A 23,024-nucleotide genomic window follows, 5' to 3' on the forward strand; every position below is an offset into this window, starting at 1 on the left:
CTCCATGTTAGGTAACTGGTAAACTAAGCCAGTACCCCTGAAATTGCTAATGTTTGAAGTGTTTAATTAACATTTTGCTGATGACAACAGATGTAAAAATTCTGCTGATACAGATGCACTGTTTATGTTCATATATACTTGTACACATACACAGCAAAACCTATAATAATGCAGTCTCTGTGCTTAGTTTGCCTCATAAATGCCAGCATAGGCCACCCAACCCTTTCTGACATGCCTTGGTAAACCCCTGGTCCCATTACTATGCATTATGCATGGACCTATCTCTTAAGTCCCACAAAAGTAAAAGCTCCCCTTGAAAATAGAAGTTATACTGTCACAGGGTAACTTGTCACAGTGACATTTTAACTGTGCAGAAACATTTTGTTTCACAGTGTTAGAATTATAAAAAGAGCATCTTTTGGGCAGAGTCTCACCAACCTGCAAAACAGTTTCTAAATTGTAGAACAATTAATAATAAGGATACTGTTCCTCAAAATTGTAAAGACTTTGAATAGCTTACAGTATACAAATCTATGTGGGCAAGGAACAAGGCACAACATTAAAAACAAGCCTAACTCTGTCATGGAAATCCCTGCATGGGCTCAGGAACACATCCAGAAATCTCTGTCTGAGAACATGGTTCACTGTGTCATCCGCAACTGTAGGTTAAAGCTCTGTCATGCAAAAAAGAAGCCATATGCGAGCATGATCCAGAAACACTGCTGTCTTCTCTGTGCCAGAACTCATTTAAAATGAACTGATGTAAAATGGAAAAATATTCTGTGGTCAGGTCAGATTAATCGAATTTTAAAAGTCTCTTTGGACGCTGTATTCTCTAAGAGGACTAAAGAGGACAGATCAGTTCTCAAGCTTGCATCTGATGCCAGCCATCAATGCTGAAAGGTATATATATTGGTTTTAGAGCTGCATATTGTCTCTTCCCTCACAAGAAGAGGGGATGCTACACAGTTGGACTTTGGGTTGTAAAAACATTCAGGCAAAATTACTAACAGTGTTTTTTTAATGTTTGTCTTACAGAAAGAATGGCTTTGCCTCACCTGTCAAACTCAAAGAGCGATGTCAGGCCAGCTGGGAGATGTTTCACCATCATCCATGGCTTCCCCGAAGAAGCAGCCTCCTGGTCCTGTTCCCTCCTCCACACCTCCCCCTGCTGCTGTAGATAGCAAACCTGTAGTAGAACCAGCAGAGCCAACCCCACCAGCTTCTGAGACCAAGGTAGTGCCCACAACCCCCTCTGAATCAACACCTGATAGTGCACTAATTTCACCTAATCATAGTATTCCTCCTCCTGAAAACAGTTCACAATCAAAAGAACAAAACCAAACACTAGCAAATGAGAGTAATATTCTTTCTGAGAAAGACGTTCCTGTAGTAGAACCAGCAAACCTAACCCCACAAGCTTCTGAAACCAAAGTAGTGACCACAACCCCTACTGACTCCATGCCTGAGAGTGCACTGATTTCGCCTAATCACAGTATTCCTTCTCCTGAGAATGGTTTACACTCAAAAGAACAAAATCAAACACTAGCAGATGAGCATACTATTCACCGTGAGAAAGAGGTTCCAGTAGTAGAACCAGCAAACCTAACCCCACCAACTTCTGAGACCAAATTAGCACCCCCTGAGGCTGAGCTTGATAGTGCGGTAATTTCACCTAATCGTAGCACTCCTCCTCCTGAGAACAGTTCGCATGACCCACCACAGACAACAGAACAACAAAAAGAAGATGAGAATGCCATCTACCCTGAGAAAGAAGTTCCTGTTTCAGAGAGTTTAGCTGATAGTACCCATGTAGCCCCACCAGCTGAGGAACAGCAAAACAGCTCTGAGAGAATAGCAGAGGATCCCCCTCAGCCAGGGAAAGAGCCATTTGATTCTGATCAACAAACTGTCAGTGAACTCCCAGCAGCTGAGCAACAACAGAGTAGCTCTGAGAAAGAATCAGAGGACCATCCTCATCCCTGTACAGAGATAGCTAATGATGAGCAACAAGCACAGAGTGCAACTGTCAGTGAAATCCCAGAAGTTGTGCAACATCAGAGTAGTTCTGAGAAACCCACAGAGGACCTTTCTCTCCCTGTGGAAGGTGAGACACAAAATCCATTGAGTAATGCAGGTTTAGACAAGACAACAGACCCTGCTGGGGCAGAAACTGAGCCAAATCCCGAGATTACGCAAAGTGAGGCTGCCGCTCCCCTGGCAGATAGTAAGAAAGTGGAACCCAGTCAAGAAAAGCATCCAGAAGTGACAACAAATGCAGCTGAGCCAAAGCCTGCTTTGATCCCTGAAGCAGTTAGACAGGAAACAGCTCCTGTTCAACCTGATACTACAGCTGCAAGTGTGAAAGAGGAGAAAACAACAGAGGTTTTAGCCGAAAAACCCCTGATAGGTGAACCACAAGTTACTCCAGCAGATCACACTCCACCTGACAGTGGAACAACACCTAATGTCAAGAGTGATGTTAGTGCAGAAGTAGAACCGAAAAACTCTGCGTCCCCTGTTGAACAAGTTGATGTCCCTGAACCTGATAAAGCTGATGAAGAATTAAAACAAAAACAGGCAGCAAGTGCAGAACCTGAAATTTCTTCTGCAGTATCAGAAAACCATCCTGTCTCAGCTTCAGAGGGAAAAGGTCAGGCAAACGAAGTGAAAAATGAACAGTCAGAAAAAGATCAGGAGCCCACATTACTTGATCTGGCAGATAAATCCTCTCCTGTTGCTCAGTTTGAAGGAGAAACAAAAGCTGTGGAGAAATCAAATGAGGAGAACATCGCTGAAAATAAAGTTTCTCAGGAACTTAATAATGAGGTAGACACAACAGCGCAGAAAGCACCCGAGGGAGCTGATGAGGGAACATCAGTTGAGATTAAAACAAATGCATGTGTACCGATAACTACTGAGGTAAAACCTGATGACGAGGAAGCTGCTGAAGAAAAAGAAAATGAGAAGAATACAGTTCATAATGAAACTAACCAGAAACCTCTGGAACAGAATCTTACTAATACAGAAAATTCGTCTCCTCTTCTCGACAAGAAGGAATCTGCAACGGGATTAGAGCCGGCTGCAACTGTTCCGGAGGAAATGCCAAAAGAAGAAATAGAAATAGAGAACAAGATAAAAGCAGGAACAAAGAATGAGCCAGCTGAGGAGAGCATTATTGAAACAGCATGCTTGTCAGAGAAGTCACAGGAGAAAGGAAAGACTGTGGTCGAAGAAGAGTGCACACCCGAAGCCACGGTGTTAAAATCAGATAATAAATCTGACAATGCAAAGGTTATCTCTGTTCCACCACCCCCTGACTTCGAAGAGCCACAAATGGTCAATGAGGTGCCAGTGCAAAGTGTAGACAGCGCGTTATCCTCAGCTGTTACCAGTAAGACAAATGTCAGCGATCAAGCCAGTGAGGGGAACCTTTTCCAAGATGAGTCAGAGATGGGCTCACAAAAGACAAAGAGTATTGCTGAAAATCAACACGAAGCAGAGGAAGATACATCAGCTGTGACAGGCGGCGATGAGCAATTGTCAATCAAAGAGAAGAACGAAGCAGAATGTGACAAAAAAGACGATGAGTCACAACCTGTTGCTGGCAACATGCAGACAACTATTTCAGTATCAGAGGCAAACGCAGTGTGCGACAAAGAAGGCACTGCAGAGTTTGATGTAGGCGAGGATGCAATATCAAAGAAGGATGAAGTATCAGAGACAGCTTTTGAAAATGGAGGTGTGCCTCTATCAGTATCTTCAGCTCCTGTCACAGAACCTGAAATCCCAGTTTCTGTAGTAAGTGAGCAGGACAGCAGCCCGAAGGAGGAAAACACTAACGTGGAGGAGGAAAAGGAGCCCCTTGAAAAACTCAATGATGAAGCCGAACTTTCTGAGGTGACCATAGTATTTAGCAGATGTAGAGGTAGATTAGAAAAAATGATCTTTCAGAACTGCTTGACCATTGCAAAAACAAAAAAACTTAAATAACTTAAATACAAAACAAGAATTTACAGTTGGAGGAAATGAAAAATTGTTCATTCCAGATGGGTTTTACTAGAGGTTGAATGAAGTATTGGTAGAACAATATATCCTACTGCTTCACCTTGCAATAAAATTATTGATAATCTTGGACCAAATATTAATATTTCTTTAAAAACATGCTGCTACACTAAATAGATTCCTCCTCAGCTAATTTGATGTATCAGAGTTGCTTTTAATGACTTCTTGTTGTGCCAAATGAATGACAGATAGTGAAAGCAATATTACTCACATGTTAAAATAGAAGAAGCACAAATGAGGGAAATACAGTAGTAGACACTTCCAAAGAGCTAGTTAAATGAGCTGACATGTTATTACACACACATTGAAACACAATGAGTCATTACATTACAATACCATGATTATCTACTTCAAGTACACAAAGATATTAATTATAATAAAAATGCTCACTTAATTTTGTGCCAAATTAAACAATGTATGTCTAAATTGTTAAATATACAGTTTAATGTTTGGATTACTCATTAAGCATATGACATTCCTGAAAAGTAGAATAGTAAGAGCTGGATAATAGTTCAAGGTTTTGCTCTCATATGGTCATTGTCGAAAATACCCCACACTAGTCATTCCTATTAACTCCTGAAATATATTTTAAATCTTCATTTTTCATTCCTGTCATTCCTAAATTCATATGAACTTGCATGTTGTGCTTATTTAAAACAACTGTCTTCGTAATTGTCAGAAATTAAGCATATATACTGAAAAAGTTTGTTTTTTTTATTCATCAGGTGAAAACAGTGGAGACCTTGAAAGAGCCTGGAATTAAAGAAGCAGCTGTCAAGGAAGGCAGCCCAACCAGCCCATCAGACCTAGCAAAGCTAGAAAGCACTGTCCTGCCCATCCTTGAGGCCCAGGCAACCACACAAGAAGAGGAGAAAAAAACAGACACTCTAAAGGCCAGGCGTAAATTAGAAGTGCTTCCTCTCTCACCTGACTCTCCTAGCTCAGAAGAGGACAGAGTGGTTTCTGATAAGAACGGCAATGGTACCACAAAGAAAAAGCTCCTTGTGCCCATGGATGTCAAGGCAGATTCCCTGGACGATAGCAGTGAAAGCTTTGGAAAAGAAAGCCCTATGTCAGGAGATGATGAAGAATTTATCCGAAAACAGATAATGGAAATGAGTGAGAATGAAGATGCTTCACAATCTGATGAGGAAAACCTAGTTCGGCGAAAGATCAGAGAGGACGAGAAGAAACAAAAAGAACAAAAGAAAACAGAAACTGTAGAGAAGGGCACGACAGGGAAAGTCAGACGGCTTACCAAGAAAAGCACCATAAGCCCAGATGATGAAGATAAGGAATTTGGTACTTTAGTGGATAAACCTGATATAAACAAAGATATGGAAGCAGAAACAAAAGAAGGGAAGCAACAAAGTGGTACTGCAGTTCGCAAATTCCAAACTATGGAGCTGAATACAACTAACAGCCCTGTGTCTATACCCAATGATGATGGAGAGCCTGAAATGGAAAGCCTGACAGATTCTCCAGATGATCGGTCTAGAGGTGAGGGGTCTTCCAGTCTACATGCGTCCAGCTTCACTCCTGGAACTTCCCCAACATCCCTCTCATCACTGGATGAAGACAGTGATAGCAGTAGTCCGAGCCATATCCGCAGTGGTGAAGGTAAACAGCACAGGAAAGCCAAACACAGACAACCTGGTCAAATGCTGCCAACTATCGAAGACTCTTCTGAGGAAGAAGAGTTACGGGAAGAGGAGGAGCTGCTCAGGGAGCAAGAAAAACAGAAGGGCTCAGGGAAAAAATCCAAAAAAGATAAAGATGAGATTCGAGCCCAGAGGAGGCGAGAGCATCAAAAGACACCGCCAAGCAACCTTTCCCCTATTGAAGATGCCTCACCAACTGAAGAGCAGAGGCAGGAAGCTGAAATGGAGGAGATTAGACGATCATCTTGCTCAGACTTTTCACCCAGTATTGAATCAGATCCTGAAGGATTGGAAATCCATGCTGCAAAGATTGTGGCAGTCCAGAAAACCTATCAGCTGCCCATGTCTGTATCTCTTCACTCCCCAACAGATGATCAAAATATTGATAAACCACAGAAAAAACCTCTCAGATCTGCTGATGAAGCCTATGAGGAGATAATGCTGAGGGCCAAGTCTCCAACAGCTGACAAAGGTGAAATTCAGCCAGAAAAAGAGTCCCTATATGGAGGCATGCTCATCGAAGATTATGCATATGCATCTCTTATTGACAATTCGACAGCTGATCTCGAGGACACAGAGAAGATTACTGTTCCCACTCAGCCCAAAAAGCTGCGATCGCCAGATGAAGTTTATGAAGACATGATAAAGAAAAGAAAGGAATTCATGCAGCTGGAGCAGGAATACCAAAATATGCAGGCAAAAAAGGAAAGCACTAACCCAGAAATTGTGCTACAACCTGCTGATATTACTGTTTCCAAAAGCAGTACAATAACATTAGACATGGATGGGAAGCCATTGTTGGATGCTGAAACTGCCTATGAAGAGCTAATGAAAAGAGTCCTGACTCCTGGAACAAGTCCAACTCAGCATGAGCCAAAAGTAGAAGCCACTGCATCTAGAAAGGCACTCCACCCTATTCCAGACTTAAAAGTAACGCAGTGCTCTTCAGGAGAGTTATCTTCTGATGATGAAATTATACCTAAAAAGGAAGAGGAGAAAAATGCTGTATCAGATGTCCCATCAGCAATGGAAACTAAGCCTGTGAAAGAAACTTTTCCATCACCCACATCAGATCAGCAACCTGAAACCACAATCAAAGCAACCCAAGGTGATATTGTGGACTTGACTAGTGCATCTACAAAAACATCAGCTCCTGTGATTGCCAGTGTATCACCCTTGCCTACAGTCCCCCAGTATACACCTGGTATACCAAGTGTAGTATCAACTGCCCCACCTGTGCCCCCGAAGCCAACTGTCCTGCGTAGGGCTAATTCTCAGGAAAAAACAGAAGAACCTGTTGCACCGCCACTCCCTCCTCCCACTCCTCCAAAACCTACTGTTTTTCCCAGGAAAGCTCCAGTTCCACTTCCACCTCAGGCTTCAGCAGCTCCAGTAAGGCAAGAGACAGTGACTATGACTACAGCTCAAGCATCACCTACAAGACAAGTAGTTACTCCAACATACAAACCTCATGTTCCCCCTCCTGTACCCCCAAAGCCATCCATCCCCGTTGGAATTGGGGATAGCCACAAACCAGGACATGGTGTTAAACCACCAATTGCACCAAAGCCTGGCTCACAGCCTTCATCACCTGCCCATGCCCCACATCCACAAAGGCCCTCTGTACTTCCCACAGGTCCTAGTGACATAGCCCTTAATCTAAGCCCTACTTCTGAAAGCAAAATGTTTCAACCATCACCAAAGTCTCCTTCTTCTCCAAGATATGCCAGCAATCTTCGTGACACATATGTGGTCATCACTCTGCCATCTCAGCCTAGCTCTCCTGTAGATAGTGTTACCACTCATGCTCCCTCTAGCCCTGGTCCAGCATCTCCTTCATGGCAAGCTCAGCCTGAGACATACCACCATCAGCAGCCTCAACCTCAACCATATTCACAGCTGCAGCAGCAGCAGCAACAAACACCTCCTCAAACAACCAGGGTGCCTCTGGCATATACACGAGTCACAGAATCCATTGAAAGTCAAGAAATTTGTGGCCCTGAAAAACATGTATCTAGCTCTTGTCATATAATTGAGGCTATATCAGCCTCAGCACAGCCACCTGTGGTGATGCCCAACCTCATCTCTCAAGTGGTTACCACAGAAGTCCAAAGGACCACTGTCTCTGTTGTTCATGAAAGGACACCACCACCAGTGCCAGCTCCAAGGGCAAATGGTCTCCCAATATCAATGCAGAAGCCTATGCCCCAGTTGCCAGCACAGAATGGACAGGCTATTCAACCTTCTGAGGTGGTAGATCTTAGGACTATGAAAGTGGATCCAGAATCAACCACACGTGGTGTGGATCTGTCTGCTGGTCCAGACTCAAGACATCAGTCCCTTACGACTGATGTCAGTCGTCACAGCAGTGCAGTGCAGTCCCCTGTGGTCAACCTCAGTGCTGAATCATCTACAGTTTCTATAGTAACTGATAGCATTACCATCGTGACCTGTGCTGCCACAATCCAGCGACGCGACAACTTGGACACCTCTTTGACCTCTTCAGTACCCCTTCAGCTAACAAAAAACAAATCATTTGAACCCGTTTCTCAAATTATTTATCGACCAATTGATTCTCAGCCGTCTACTCATACTACTGCTGAGATCCCTATTAATCTCTCAGTTGGATCTAGTACGAGTGGAGGAACACTCCAGGCCACCCCTGTAACAATTGCACCCGCTTCTGTTGCAAGTTGTATTGCTAATGGATTAACTAATGGCACAACCACAGTGTCAGGAGCTGTTGACCTTAGCACAAATAAACCATTCAACACTGTGGTTTCAGTGGATACTGCGTCTACCGAAGTGGTTACAGCTGTAATCACAGACGATGGCAAACCAGTGGATCTGACTGCAGGGAAAAGAGCTGTATGTTGTGATGTTGTGTACAAGCTTCCATTTGCAGGAAGTTGTGCAACTCACCAACCTACCACACCCTTGCCTGAAGATCGCTTTGGATATCGTGACGACCACTATCAGTATGACAGGTCGCCTTATGGCATGAGAGGGTTTGGTGGAATTAAACCTTCTATGTCAGATACTAACCTAGCAGAAGCTGGTCTCTTCATTTACAAGAGTAAAAACAGCTATAATTTCAGTGGCACAACTGAAGGTGCAGTAGATCTTACCTCAGCAAAGATTTCAGATGCAGGTCAGTGCAGTGACATTGCAGACTTGTCACTTAAATGTCACTTTGAACTGCTTCCACTTATTCATGGCTAATGTGGAAATAATGGCTACTTTTTGTTTTTATTTTGTTTTGCATGGACATTTTTTCTTTTTTTTTTAATCATTTTTTTTGTTTTACCATTATATTTTTTGCATGTACCTGCATGCTGTTACTTTGTTGAACCTCATTGGAGTTTTTTTTTTTGGTCTTCCACCTTTTTTCATTATTTGAACAAGGTATGGCTTGCTGCAACAATTAATAATTCTGTAATACTGGGACTGAAATGATATCTTTGACTTTTGACAGGTGAAGCTGTTGACTACTCCAAGAAAGGAACTTATGCTGGAATGACAATTCCTCCCTATTCTCAAGATAGAGTCACAAGTGCTGTTGGCACACTCTTTGGTACAAGCAGTGTTTTGAGATCATCAAATGGAGTGGTTTATTCCTCTGTTGCAGCCCCAGTCCCATCTGCATATGCCATTACCACCCAGCCAGGGTCCATATTTAGTACAGCGTACAACACCCTGTCAGGTATGCATACCAGCGACACCATGCCTTCTCTTTCCAACCTCCAGAACCTACCACTTACTCGATCCCACAGTTTTCTATCCACCGTCTCTACTACTGCAGCAGAAGAACAAGCAGATGCCCCACTCAATCTAGAGATATCTAGAGGAGGCACTACTGCTGGTGATGCTGCAACTACTGCAGCAACTTCTTTATCTCTTGACACCTATACTGATGCATCTCTGGAGGCTATAGCTGCTTCACTGGAAGCGCTTTCTTCACCCATGGTTCCTGGAGACAGCCAGTATCAGGCAGAGCGCGAGAGACTAGAAATGGAAAAACTCAAGCAACAGCGCCTGGCTGAGGAATTAGAATGGGAACGGCAGGAAATTCAGCGGTTCCGAGAACACGAACAACTCATGGTGCAAAAGGAACTGGAGGAGCTGCAGGCCATGAAACAGCAGATACTTTCCCAGCAAGAAGAGGAAAGACAGGCTCACCTTATAATGCAGAAAGAAACTTACGCTCAGCAGCAGCAGCAGCTTGAGCAGATTCAGAGACTCCAAGAGCAGCTCCGTCTGCAACTGGAAGAGCAAAAGCTTCGTCAGATGTACCCAGGTGGGGACATACAAGAGGCAATTGTCTTAGGACCTGATGGCACTGTACTGGCCCGAAAGATCACAGATAGTGGGTGCCAGACAGATGAAGAGGATGAAGCAGTCAGCAAAGCTTACACAGCAGGTAGAAAAAAGAGAACTGCTAAAAAGAGCGTTGACAGTTGTGTGCAGACTGATGATGAGGATCAAGATGAATGGGAGGCTCAGAACAGAAGCAGACAAAGCCGTCCACGTACTGCCAGAGGTGATAGGGGTGGGCAGTCTGAGATGTCTCTTCAAGCCCACACTGAGATTTCTATACAAACTGATACAGATGGGAACATTAGAATGGATACCAGAATGGAGCTTTCAGATTCTGAAAGGACCTCACCAAAGAAACGACCTACCCCCTTAGAAATAGGGCAGTCTGCTAACCTCAAAGCTGATTCTTCTACTCTTCAGGCCCCTCCAAAATCCCCCAAAGTGCTCTATTCCCCTGTATCCCCTTGTATCTCACCAAGCAAATCCCTTGAGTTTGTGTCTTATGATAAATCCCTTGGTGATACAAGCCCACAAAACCTAAGAGGAAGTCCTGATCCATCAAAAGCCTCTCCAGCAAGTCCCAGAGGACAGAAATCCATGCAAAGATCTATGTCTGATCCTAAGCCCATGAGTCCAACAGGAGAAGATAGAGCAACATCTGGAACCCAGTATGGTGAAGGCTATACTGTAAGTACTACCATCGTAATTGACATAAATCCAGGAAGCAAAACCACAAGCCGAAAATATGAATTTATTTTAACTTTCAGATGGTGTGATCTGTGTTTAAACTTTTCTTTTGGTTGATTAATTTTGACATTTCTGGAGAGTTATCTTCAGCTTAATCCCATTTCTAGGTAAAATATCATGGAGTATTGTAGTCAGTTTTCTGCCTGGGCAATTCACCACTGAGAATCTCATACATACATAAACAGTTGGAAATAAGCTGAGGTTGCAGAAAACACTAAGCTGTCAGAGATCCATCAAGGGTTTGTGAATAAATTATTTCTTGTGCAACAGTAGTGTGGAATATTTATGGGCAGAAATACATATGTTACTGTTACCTAGAAAAAAGATAATCAACAATTTGTCTTTCAATCACTCTACTACAATACATCCTTATAGAGGAAGACTATCAAACAACTTAAATTTATACAGTTTGCTCTGTTTTAATTACTCATAAAATGCAGCAGTTATCACTAATTAATTTATCTGAGTAACATATTGTTTATGAAGCTGAAGGCTCCTTAAACAATTATTTTGGGAACTAAACTACTTTTACAACACTTTTTTTCCTACAGGGCATAGGCTCAGGTGGTACACCAACAGGGACTCAAAAGAAGGTGAAGAGGACTCTCCCAAATCCTCCATCAGAGGATGAGTCAACAACCACTGGACAGACAGCATATAGCACTGGCTCAGCCCGTCGAAGAATGTGCCGTAATTCCAACATGGCACGCGCCAAGATCCTACAAGACATTGATCGAGAGCTAGATCTGGTGGAGCGCGAGTCTTCCAAGCTCCGCAAAAGACAAGCAGAATTAGATGAGGAGGAGAAAGAGATAGATGCAAAGCTAAGATACTTGGAGATGGGCATTAATCGTAGAAAGGACGCACTGCTTAAAGAAAGAGAGAAGAGGGAAAGGGCCTACTTGCAGAGTGTTGCAGAGGACAGAGACTACATGTCAGACAGTGAGGTTAGCAACATCCGAGAGACTAGAGGAGGTGGTGAGGATGAGGAGATTGAAAGTCATGGTCTTGAACGTCCCAGGACAGCTCCTCAGTCAGAATTGGATGACTTTGTCCCACCGCAAACCAAGCACGAGTATGGAAAATACTCTCAGTACCAATACGCTCAAAGTCAATTTCAGCAGTCTCTCTACCAGACACCTCAGTCCTACCAGTCTCATTCAATCTACTCCTCTGTCCCTTCGCTCACTACCTCCCAGCAGCAGAGTTACCACCAAATGCTTTTGTTGCAGCAGAAAGCTGCAAGACAAGCAGCCCTACTCTCAGAGCTCGATGCAACGAAATATGATGTCATTAGCCGTCAGCCTGATCCCACTTCATCAGCTTACCTTGGTGTTAAGTATGACAAATATGGGAATCATCTTGATCTCAGAGCCTTAGAAGTGGGAAGTATAGCAGGTAGCCCAATGTCAGCTGTCTCTGATTCCTACTACACAGATGTAGATCACCACACACCTCGGAGTTACATGCTGCTGGAAGATGCTGCAGAACTAGCTAAAGGCTCCACAGGTCTGTCCTCATCTTATAGTCTGGCTGAGAGGGAGCTGGCAAAGGCAGAGAAACTGCTTCGTAGGAGTGCTGCTGATCTGGGATCTACTGACTATTTGGGATCCACGTCCAGACTTCATACCTTTGGAAAGACCCCTGACGAAGAGGATACCATGGAGGAACCCTATGAACTGAAACTTTTAAAGCAGCAGCTTAAGCAAGAGTTTAGGAGAAGTACAGGTGGGACTGAAAACTTAGAACAATTGACAGGTCTCTCACAGCACTACTATACACCAAGCTCTAGCATCTCTGGTTACTCTCAGAGACACTATCCAAAGTCAGAAAAGTATAGCATCAGTCGACTTACTCTTGAGAAGCAGGCAGCTAAACAACTCCCAGCATCTATGTTGTACCAAAAACATAAGACACCACTACTAGATCCTAAAATCTCCTCCAAGTATTCCTCTATTACAGACAGTAGAGGTTTAGAGACTGACTATACTAGCTATTTGGGGTCCACCAGTGCATCCCCAAGATCCAGCCGTCTCTTGCAAGATGAGATTACCTTTGGTCTTCGGAAGAATATTGCAGAGCAGCAAAAGTATTTAGGATCCACCCTGGGTGCTAACTTGGCTGGGTCACTTAACTTGAGTCAGAGCTTGGGTTTGGATTCTGCCTATCCTAGTGGTAGTCGTTCAAGACCATCCTCCAGGCCCACATCTTGCTATGGCCTGGACTTGTCTATCAAAAGAGACCCATCAAGCTCTTCACTCAGGCTGAAAGGAGATGGTGAAGCATCTGGAGACGGCCCAAATTATCAAACCCCATCTGGTCGCACCAAACCTACTAGCCTTCCCATTGTCCAAAGTGGGCGCGGCAGAATACCCATAGTGGCCCAGAATTCAGAAGAAGAGAGTCCACTGAGCCCTGTTGGGCAGCCTATGGGTATGGCCCGTGCATCAGCGGGACCTCTGCCTCCCATCTCAGCCGATTCAAGGGACCAATTTGGTTCTTGCCTTTCATTGCAAGACTCCCAGCAGCAGCAACATATCAGGGAAGAGCCAACAAGGGGTAGGAGTTATGTGCTGCTGGATGATCTTCAGGGCACCATGTCAGATAGCGAAGGTAAAAAACAGACTTGTTACACTGCCACTTCTTTCCTAATTAGTGTTTCATCATTAACACTTTTTGGTTATGGTTTGTCTTGCATGAATTTATTACTAAAGTGGGTAAAATATAGCTTGTGTTTCTTCATTCAGACTCAGCATGTCTTTTGAGGTGTTTTTGTTTTTCCTTTGCATTCTATTGAATGTGTCTTCTTATTCCTTTCTAGTGCAAGTACATTTAATATTGAGTTCCTTTGTGCATGCAAATCATTTGTAAACTTTTCTGTTTCCTATAGACTTGAATGTATCTTTATGTATACACTGTTTTCTATTTTCTGTTCTATTCTCATCCCAATTATTGTGTAACATCTTCCTATATGAGTTCACTGCACTGTACAGTCTGACATCCTGTTTCAGATACATGAAAGGCGTCCCCCAAGAAATACAACTTTAAAACTCAACATGATGTCACACGTAGCTGTTGAAATGCTTGAAGTATTTTAAATCCTTCTAATTAAGCATTTAGACGACAGTAGTATATTGATCCTTTAAAATAGATCACATAGAGAAAATGTTTTCCCTGTAAATGATGCAATGAAAAAAGTGCCTTTGCCACTCAAAAAGTTAAGAGTTCTGTCAGTTTCAGTCAATTTCTCTTAAGCATAATAGTGTCCTGTCTGCATTTTCATAGACAGTAATATACAAATATATATTTTTGGATTATTGATGTGCAATGTGAATACAGGATATTTACTTAGTTATTCCATGATTGCATTTAACTTTCTACTAGTACCCAGTAAGACTAAACTATAGGAAGATTTAAAATGTTTTTTTTGTTTTGTTTTGTTTCATTTTGTTTGAAATGCATGATATTTCTTTGCAATACTTCTGTGTTAATAAATATAAAACTTTTACATGCATGTCTTGTCTTAAATATCTGCTTTTGTGCACTGTGATACATGAGTGATTTTATGCTGCATGAAATGCATGCATGCCTCCTTCATGTAAAGATCACCGAAAATCTGATCATTTGATTAACTTCTGTTAAGCAAACATAGTTCATTATTTTTGCTGCAGCTTCTATAGCTGAAAGCAAATGAGCTGTCATACATATGAGGACAGTGTTTTTTTCCAAAAAAAGGGGTCAAAAACAACAATAAAAAAAGAAAAGGGAAAAAACATTATTGTTGCCAGCACTTGCTGTCGTGATGGAAGTGGTTCGCAATAAATCATGCGTTTCAAAAACGACTTCTATAAAGCAACTCTAGAACTTCTAAACTTTAAGCTGAGGACAATGTATTACTAAAACAGGATGCAAAATGGGCTGTCATTAAGTGCAAACTACATTCATAGTAACATTTCCTATCTTTTTGTTTCATATGCTTAAAGATGCCATGTCTGAGTTGTCTTGAATGCAGTTTAATTATTTACCTATTGATTCATATGGATCCCAATATTTTATTCATACTTTATAATACATTAAACCCGTTTGCCTTGATTGCAGCCCTAAGTGATTCCCTGATGGCTTTGAACAGAGACGATGCAACCAATGGTAGAGTATTAGTTCAGTTCTCTACGATAATATATTAACTTGCACCACAAATAAAATGCATATCAAAAAAATGGTGTCTAAATGTTGGGGAGGTTTAAGACATTTCGAATTTCGAAATACAAACAATACTTATATTGGAAATTTAAAACAAATTTAAATGATTTTACATTTTTTCACAATTTTCATAAGATTCATCACACACTTGTTGGGGAGGAGACTCATTCACCTTCCTAACAACTGGAGAAAAATTATATAAATATACCCAACATTTACATCTATCGACAAGTATGGCAAGATAGATTTAGTTAATGCTACTGTGTTGTACTAATAGTGCTTTAATCGTTCTCAATCTGCCTTATTTTCTGTGCATACATATGGAATTGTTTTGGTTTTTGGCATAGTTTTCCTACTTTGCAAAAAGTGTAACAGATTAAACTTCTGTTTGGCTCATATTTTTTCCTCATATTTTTTGCAACCTAACAACTAATATGTAGACGTTTTTTCAATGGCATGTAATCACCTTTAAATGACCTGATAACCATCCTCTGTAAGTGGATGGAAAAGTCCAGATTCTCAGATTGGTTTTGAAGCTGTGCTTGTTTTTATCCCTGAAGCCTACCACCTTAGACGGGAAGAGACAGATTGGTTTGACAAACCGAGAGATGGGCGGTCGGAGAACGGACAGGAGAAGAGACAGGTGAAAGAGGAAAAAACACACATACATTGTAGTAAAGTTCTCAAAGTGTCATCTATGAAATACCAAGCTGCATGCATCCACATGGAATCATCTTGATATATATAAATATATATATAAATATGTTGCATGAATGGTGTATGGTTTTTGTATAGTAGCACAAGGCACTTAACGTCTTACCATTGTGTATGGGCCATAGGGAAAAGGTCCATACTACCCCTTCCCTCACCTCAGGGTCAAACTGCAGAGGGATCCTAAAGACCGCAGTGTCTCAGGTAAAGTAACACAGTTTACAGGAGCATCATGTTAATGGTAGAGTGACTGACTATACAGTCAGAAAGGCATGTACGTTCATGTGTTATTGACTGTTGTACAGTCAGTTAGGACTGCATCAAATATAATTAGGAATAAGAATGTTATAAAATAAATGAAATAAAAATATTTACAAAGGATAGACAACAAAATATGCATAACAAAATATAGACATTAACCTAGATCTTTTTGGGTTTACAGAGCATGACTAGTTAGCTTAATGCATATTACTTAATATTCAAGCCAAATCTCAGCAAACTAGCAGGTCACTTTGCTAGCCTATATGTTGCATCACACAACTCTTCCAGGCTCAAAGCAGCCCAGCATTTCATTTCCTGGCTTCCCTTTCGATTTGGCTCTCCTCCACGCTCATCAGTCATTGCCATGCTCAAAATGGCGTATCCCTCACACTCAGGATTATCTTATGCAATTAACAAGCAGCCCAGAAAGGAAGGGTTTTGTTTACTAGCGCCCAGTGCTGAACTGAATCATTTTGCTGCAATGTTTTTGTTCTGGCTTCAATAACCATAAAAAATGGTTTCATGGTTCAAAATTAGTAAGGTTTCTGTTTTTGCATAATTGAAAGCCTCTTTATGTAGGCTGAGAAAATCAATACAAGGGTAGTGGTTTAATCTAGTTAACAGTGTACTGTGTGTAGACAGTGTGCTGCCTACATATGACCTAAACTGCTGCTGGACACAGAAAATCTGCAAACAAAATGATGCACACATTTCTTTAAGACTGTGATTTAAATTAACATATCAATTTAAGCTATTAAGCTTTACCTGGAGTTTAGCTGGGTTTTCTCATCAGTTTTGGATTAAGCATCTAGTAATTAAAGTTTCAGAGACTGCATCAAAGTGCATATATTTCAGTCAAAAGTTTACAGCTAGCCAAAACCAGCAAGTATACTATAATGAGCTTTAGCTTTAGCTATGGCTAGTTCTGGCTAGCTTAATTCCCACTCCCACGATATCTAAACCCATAACTTTTAGCTACATTTTACCTGCTTATCTCTGAAAAATTATTGTATTTTTAGTAAATAACTTACATGTTTAATTTGATACAAAATATCAAATTACAGGCTTAATTCTATTTTGACCATAGACAGTATAAAAGATGGCCACAGCTACGTCACCTCTTGGTTTGTGAAGTCTCCTTAGGAGCCTCGAGATGAGGATTTTCACCATGTTGGTCTCAAAACTTAGAGGTTTTGAGAAAGGGGCACGTCTGGCTGTGAAACTGCATGCCCATTGGGCGTTGACTCGTGAATCACAAGTAGTTAGCCAATGTGCTTATTTCTAATAATCCTCAGTTCTGGAACATGGTATGACAAGGGTTTAGAAAATGGGCCTAATGCTTTATTAAATATGGTCTAAAACAAGTGACTGAGACTCAAAACTGACTCAAACTCAAAAGCACTTTTCCCTTTTTTGAAACCATAGGCATTGCCCCCTTGTGGCCATTAAAAAGAATTCAGGTTCATGTCTTTTATACAGTCTTTATTTTGTCTGACTCTGTAGTCAGTGTATTTGGCTTTCTACATAATAGTCACACTTTTATGTTATTTGGCGAGTTTATTTTTGTGTACAGTCATACAAAAAAATCATATATTGAATTATAAATGTTGTAGACTGTGGGCTACTTCTACCATAAACACTCACCAGTCTTTCTTTTGGGGCATTAACAGGAAATGGTCTGGGTATCCGAGTGGTCGGAGGAAAAGAGGTCCCTGGTAGTAATGGAGACATTGGAGCATATGTTGCCAAAGTGTTACCTGGTGGAGCGGCAGAACAAACAGGAAAGATTCTTGAAGGTAAGCTCTTTCATCTAATTAAATCTCTTATTGTGAAAATTAAGTAGAGTAAATGGAGTGTAACTACAATGTGACTGATAACTCACTAGTCTTCTGCCATACAGTTAAGGGGTGCCATAAGGTATTGTGCGATACAAAATTAAGATACAAAATGTTTCAGTCTTCTCATATAAAATTCAACAAGCATGCCAAACAAACCTTTTCTTCACGCATGTAATTTGGGTGCATTTACATCTTTGGTCGTTCGCAGCTGACAGACTGAAAGAATCGAACATGTAGTTGGAGTGAGAGAAACAGGGAGATTACAAAAATAGGTCTTCATTTGAATTTAGTTTTATCACCTGCAGGCGACGGGCCATGACTCACATTTGGTCATGAGAGATGAGAACCAAAAACAAGAAGCTTATGGGTGTTGAGTGTTCAAACCAGCAGTTATATTTGTATCATTTTATTATCATTTTTCACCTTTTGACTAATTGGAATGGAGATAGAACCTAATAGCTGTGTCATGATAGCAGAGTTATTTTCTTAACAAATCTATTGTATTATTTGATGACTGTTCTAAAATACCAATCATTATATTATAGTTCTTAACCCACAGATATGGCCTTTTTTTTAACAATAAATTGCTTGTTTTGTGTGTAACAGGAACACATTATATTGATTTTTACATAGGGGAGTATGAGATCAGTGAACTCCTAGTCATACTCACATGAAGGGTGTCACACAATCAGTAAAGCTTGAGGTTGGACAGTTTAGACGTGTATAATCCATCTGCCTGTACTCTGAGGATGTGTTTATGTGCACTTGAGCATGACCACTTGCTGCTCTTGTTTACCTCTCCTCCTATTTCCTTTTTATTGTAGTACATGGCTGCTTTACTTTGCTTTAACGCTCTCCACTTTTTTGTAAGCACGCTATAAAGGGTTCCAGAGAGAACAGTGCCATGAAAAGATAGAAATATGATACTGAAAGTTGTTCTTTAAGTCAAAGGCCAGAGGATTCAACAACATCCTACAGAGCAATTGTGTCATGCATTTTATTCTAACACAGAGAAAAAACTAAAACTTAGCGGCTGCTGTAGTCCAAGAGTCAAGGTACATCTGTGGTGCCGTTAGCCAGACACCTCAACCATAATAACACCCGTAACCCTGTCATCAACACCGAGCAGAATGGCTGCAAATTACTTCGGTCCTGCCAGTGGGAACACGATGCCTCACTCTGTCTGGTGCGAAAATGGAGAAACGTTGTCAGATTCAACAGGGGTAGAGGCTCTGTGTCTCAGAAGGACACAGTGTGTGTATGAATGGGTGCTTGTTTGATCGCTGGAATTCAACCTCCAAAAGCTACTATATACAGTTCAAGGGTGTTGATGAATAATACCAGAGTGGGAATACAGTGTACTCTAGCTTTCCTGTCACATATTCATGCAGCTCGAGAGTACCGTCGAAAACAGAGGACCTTCCTGATGAGCTGTTTCAATCCGTGTAAGTCCTGCCAGCGTGCAGGGTGTGTTTTGGAGCATGCGGTGGCTTTGCTGTGCTGAGTGGAATATCACTGCATTATTTTATATATAGAAATGATCAGCCTGTCCTGGGAAACATCTGTCACTGCTAAAGCAGGTTGGAGAAAAGTGTATTTGATTGTAAATGATATATTTTTAAGATTAAACAGACCCTTTTACTCTGCTTGCTCTTAACTAATAACTAATGACTAAAATGAATGGACTGATTTTTTAAATCATTTGATTGTTTTATGAGATAGGTTTTGATTCCTTTTTTTATTTAGAGGGATGCGTCTGTACAGCACTGGATGTGGGAAAATACAGGATCAATATTGATTGCTCTTCTGGGTGTGCAAATCGTATATAGGAATGCAGGTCCTGGAGTGGAATGGTGTTCTTTTGACGGGGAAAACCTATGAAGAGGTACAAGGGCTCGTTGGACAGCCGTGTAATGAGGCAGAAGTGTGTGTCAGACTGTGAGTATAACCTGTGTCACTTGCAATCTTTCTCTTGTGCACTCTGTTCAACCCACCATAGTGTCATTCTTGTCTTTTCTTTTCTTTATATTTAAGATGGATCATTTTAACCTCTTCATGACTTTAATGTCTAATATTTAAAAGCTAGTCTTAATCACTAGCTTTGCTGTCCTGTTTTTTAATTAACTATTGTCACATCATTTTTTTCTCCATTTCTGTGATGTTTTTGTGGCTTTTCTAGTACCTTTTTTTTTTGTCTTTTTTCCTTGTCATTTAATTCCTTTAGTTTCACTTTTCAGAAATGTATGAAATGTAATTTTTCCAACAGGGATCTCAACATGTTGGCAGAGTCTGAGGGTTCCCAGCACCTAGATTTCCAGGAGCACAGCAAAGGTAAGTTGTTACCTAATTATTTTTATTATAATTTCAACTGGAACTGATTCCACTGATTCCTCCTCACTCCTGTTCCTCTGTCCTCAATTTTTCCCTATTAACTTTTGTCTCTTGTTATTTTCAGATGCTCTTCTCATATTCTTCTTCTTTTTATCTTCAGCTCTCTTTTTTCTCTCAAGTTGAGCCATGTTTTTTTTTTCTGTGGCCTAGTTCCTCAGTCTGTTACACAGAACAGTTCTGGAAACATGCGATTGTTTTTACAGAGCTGTCTCTATTGTGGCACTTTAATATTCACTTTTCTTTTCCATTGAATTTGACTCGGAAGTGAATTGGGTTAAGAGCCATAGTGATGATTCATTTGGTCCCTAGACAGATCATTGTCAAGATCCTTTGGTTTGTTATGTGCAGCGATGATGATCTGTACTCATAGTTAACTCATGTTAACTTTCTAGGTGACAGACCTCCCAGATCTCCAGGTGTTGATCCCAAGCAGCTAGCGGCCGAGCTGCAGAAAGTGTCACAGCAGCAGGCTCCACTGTCCACCTCCTCCTCCAGCCTGCCTGCCACCACTTCCGCAACCTCCAGCCCCGGTCAGCCAGGATCCCCCTCAGTCAGCAAGAAACGTCACAGCAGCAAGGCGAGTTTAGAGGCACGCTATCAATCACATTCTTTACGTTTTAGGCAGCCAAGCAAACATGTCAACCCCAGCCACAATCCACAGATACCGTAGAGCATGCTATTCACACAGGCTTTTTTAGCTTACCCACAGTTGCTGCAAATCTGCAAGCTGCTTTGCAACCAACCTTCGCCCCAGCTCCTCCTTTTCTCCTTTGCTGTTTCTGACTCTGTGTCACAACCTTTGATATTGATGCTTGCTCTACTTATGTAAATCCATGGAGATGGAAGTACATGGTCTTCTTTTGACTATAGCAGTCCTGGCTGCACTGTAAGCACCATTAAGATTGCAATATTGAGTTTCTGGGAAAGTTTATTTTGAAGCTATGCCTCTGTCTGCAGAGAGTTTCTGAAGAGCTCTTCTAAACTTTGTTTTAACGTTTGCTAGTAGTTGTCTTTGATTTCATAAGAGATATATCTACCTCTAACTCAATATGAATTTAAGATGTGTATAATATAATTATTTATTAGTTAAAATTAGGTAACAGTATATGTCTTTTTTAAAGGATGTCAATTATCTGAAGGGATCCCTGAAACAGATGCACAGATTCTATGATTTGGAGACTTCACAGTTTAGCCTAAAGTGCAGCATAAAGTACTGTACACCACCTTATAATCAGCTACCAGTACACACAAAAAGTTCCACCTACACTTTTGTCTGTTTCACCATGTTGTTTTCATCTTTTACAGATTGCAGAGGGAACAAAGAGCCAATCCCACCCTGTATCCGGAGAGATACAGGTTTGTGACACAAAACTATTACTGTAAATCTGTAATCTGTGTAGATTTAATTCTAAGAGTATAGAATCTGAGTAGATGGATGTTATTTTTGCTAAAATTAGATAGATGCAAGACTAAAATGCAGCCGAATCTATTGTAATTCAGTTGTGTTTCTTTTTGCAGCTTCAAATCCACTATGACAAGCAGCTTGGCAACTTGATAGTTCACGTCCTGCAGGCCAGAAACCTTGCCCCGCGGGATAACAATGGCTACTCCGATCCATTCGTTAAAGTGTATCTCCTGCCAGGGAGAGGGTGAGTTAGTAGTGTTTAGACTGAAAGCACATGTTAAGGATTTCAGAGCTAGAACAAGTAATTAAGTATACAGCTTTTCAGAAGCAGTAGCAGCATTCTAGCTAAGATCTTTTTTCCCATCTAGGCTACACAGACAGCCAGTCTGTTAAGCAGTAACTTAGTTTCCATTCATTTTAAAATCGATGTACAATTGATTTTGGCTTATCATGACATCATTCAATGTGCAACACATGGATGTTTCTGATATGAACTCCATAACGCCTATGTGCTACTATGCATAAGGTCGTCTTTTATTTTGACATAGTATAAGTCCAAAACTCAGCAGCCCATTTCTTTTGCTCCCGAATGGCATAAACATTATGTAAATATAATGAGGCACTTGAGTTGCCCCTGTTGATGTGTGTTCCACTGTAGGTGTGAGTGCAGTCAAAATCAATAGCTCTCATATTTACTTGCAATACAATCCAGACTCCTGCTTAAGTCTACTGCTCCCTTTCCCGCTGTGATTGCACTATAATGCAATTGACTCTCCCACCTTCTCTTCGGCATGAGATGAGGTCCCTCGAGAGGGTGTTTTTTGTTTTTTTCCAGGGATCATTTCAGATAAAAGTAATAATATACTGTATAGCTGTGGGGTTTTTAGCTGCCACTCTCACACGCCTTCGGGTTGACTCATGCACCGATGCCACTGTGAGTTATGAACGGGTTTGGGGCTATGCTAAAGAAACTGAGAGAATGGCAGCCACAAGCCCTACGGCCACTTTAAAGTGGTTATGGAAACATGCACACTTAAAGGCATGTGTGCACATACTCGTGTATACCCTGTGTGTGTATACATGGAATCTCACAGCTATCAATGCCAGCTGCAATCCATAGAGAGGCTTTTCAGTTGCATCGCAGGTCTTCTGGCAACTACGTGGGACAGCGTCTCAATACTGAGAAGCCAGAAAAAAAACAGTGGGTTTTATTTTGTTTTACGTAAAACAAATGTTGAGCCTCCAGCTCTTGCAGCAGAAACTTTAAGAAATAAATCAGACTGCGCGATCTGGCTCATGAGTGACAGATCTCCACTCCGGTTGCCACAAGATCTGTCACGTGACCTGGGAGTCCTCTCAGCACACATACATGCAGTCATGTACACACTATAGCAAAGTTTCTTTCCACCACTGCAGCAGACCGCAGCT

At 41.3% G+C, this 23,024-nt stretch overlaps 1 protein-coding gene across 6 annotated transcripts in view; it reads left to right on the forward strand.

Moving 5' to 3' along the window:
• The window catches only part of pcloa (piccolo presynaptic cytomatrix protein a), a 56,318-nt gene that overhangs the window by 19,991 nt on the left and 13,303 nt on the right, over window positions 1–23,024 (forward strand). For 5 of the 6 annotated variants that reach the window (XM_005733469.1, XM_005733471.1, XM_005733470.1 and 2 more), the window contains exons 4-16: window positions 1,039–1,236; window positions 4,791–8,877; window positions 9,202–10,730; window positions 11,342–13,403; window positions 14,889–14,936; window positions 15,551–15,633; window positions 15,830–15,905; window positions 17,633–17,758; window positions 19,630–19,738; window positions 20,067–20,131; window positions 20,584–20,768; window positions 21,497–21,547; window positions 21,710–21,840. In XM_005733469.1, the coding sequence (XP_005733526.1) occupies window positions 1,039–1,236; window positions 4,791–8,877; window positions 9,202–10,730; window positions 11,342–13,403; window positions 14,889–14,936; window positions 15,551–15,633; window positions 15,830–15,905; window positions 17,633–17,758; window positions 19,630–19,738; window positions 20,067–20,131; window positions 20,584–20,768; window positions 21,497–21,547; window positions 21,710–21,840 (8,750 nt within the window). The remainder of the gene's footprint in view (window positions 1–1,038; window positions 1,237–4,790; window positions 8,878–9,201; window positions 10,731–11,341; window positions 13,404–14,888; window positions 14,937–15,550; window positions 15,634–15,829; window positions 15,906–17,632; window positions 17,759–19,629; window positions 19,739–20,066; window positions 20,132–20,583; window positions 20,769–21,496; window positions 21,548–21,709; window positions 21,841–23,024) is intronic. The other variant, XM_013910929.1, reaches the window with a different exon arrangement.

Source organism: Pundamilia nyererei, unplaced genomic scaffold, assembly GCF_000239375.1.
Source record: "Pundamilia nyererei isolate P.nyererei 1_Seehausen unplaced genomic scaffold, PunNye1.0 scaffold00052, whole genome shotgun sequence".
In the NCBI taxonomy this organism is placed as follows: Eukaryota; Metazoa; Chordata; class Actinopteri; order Cichliformes; family Cichlidae; genus Pundamilia; species Pundamilia nyererei.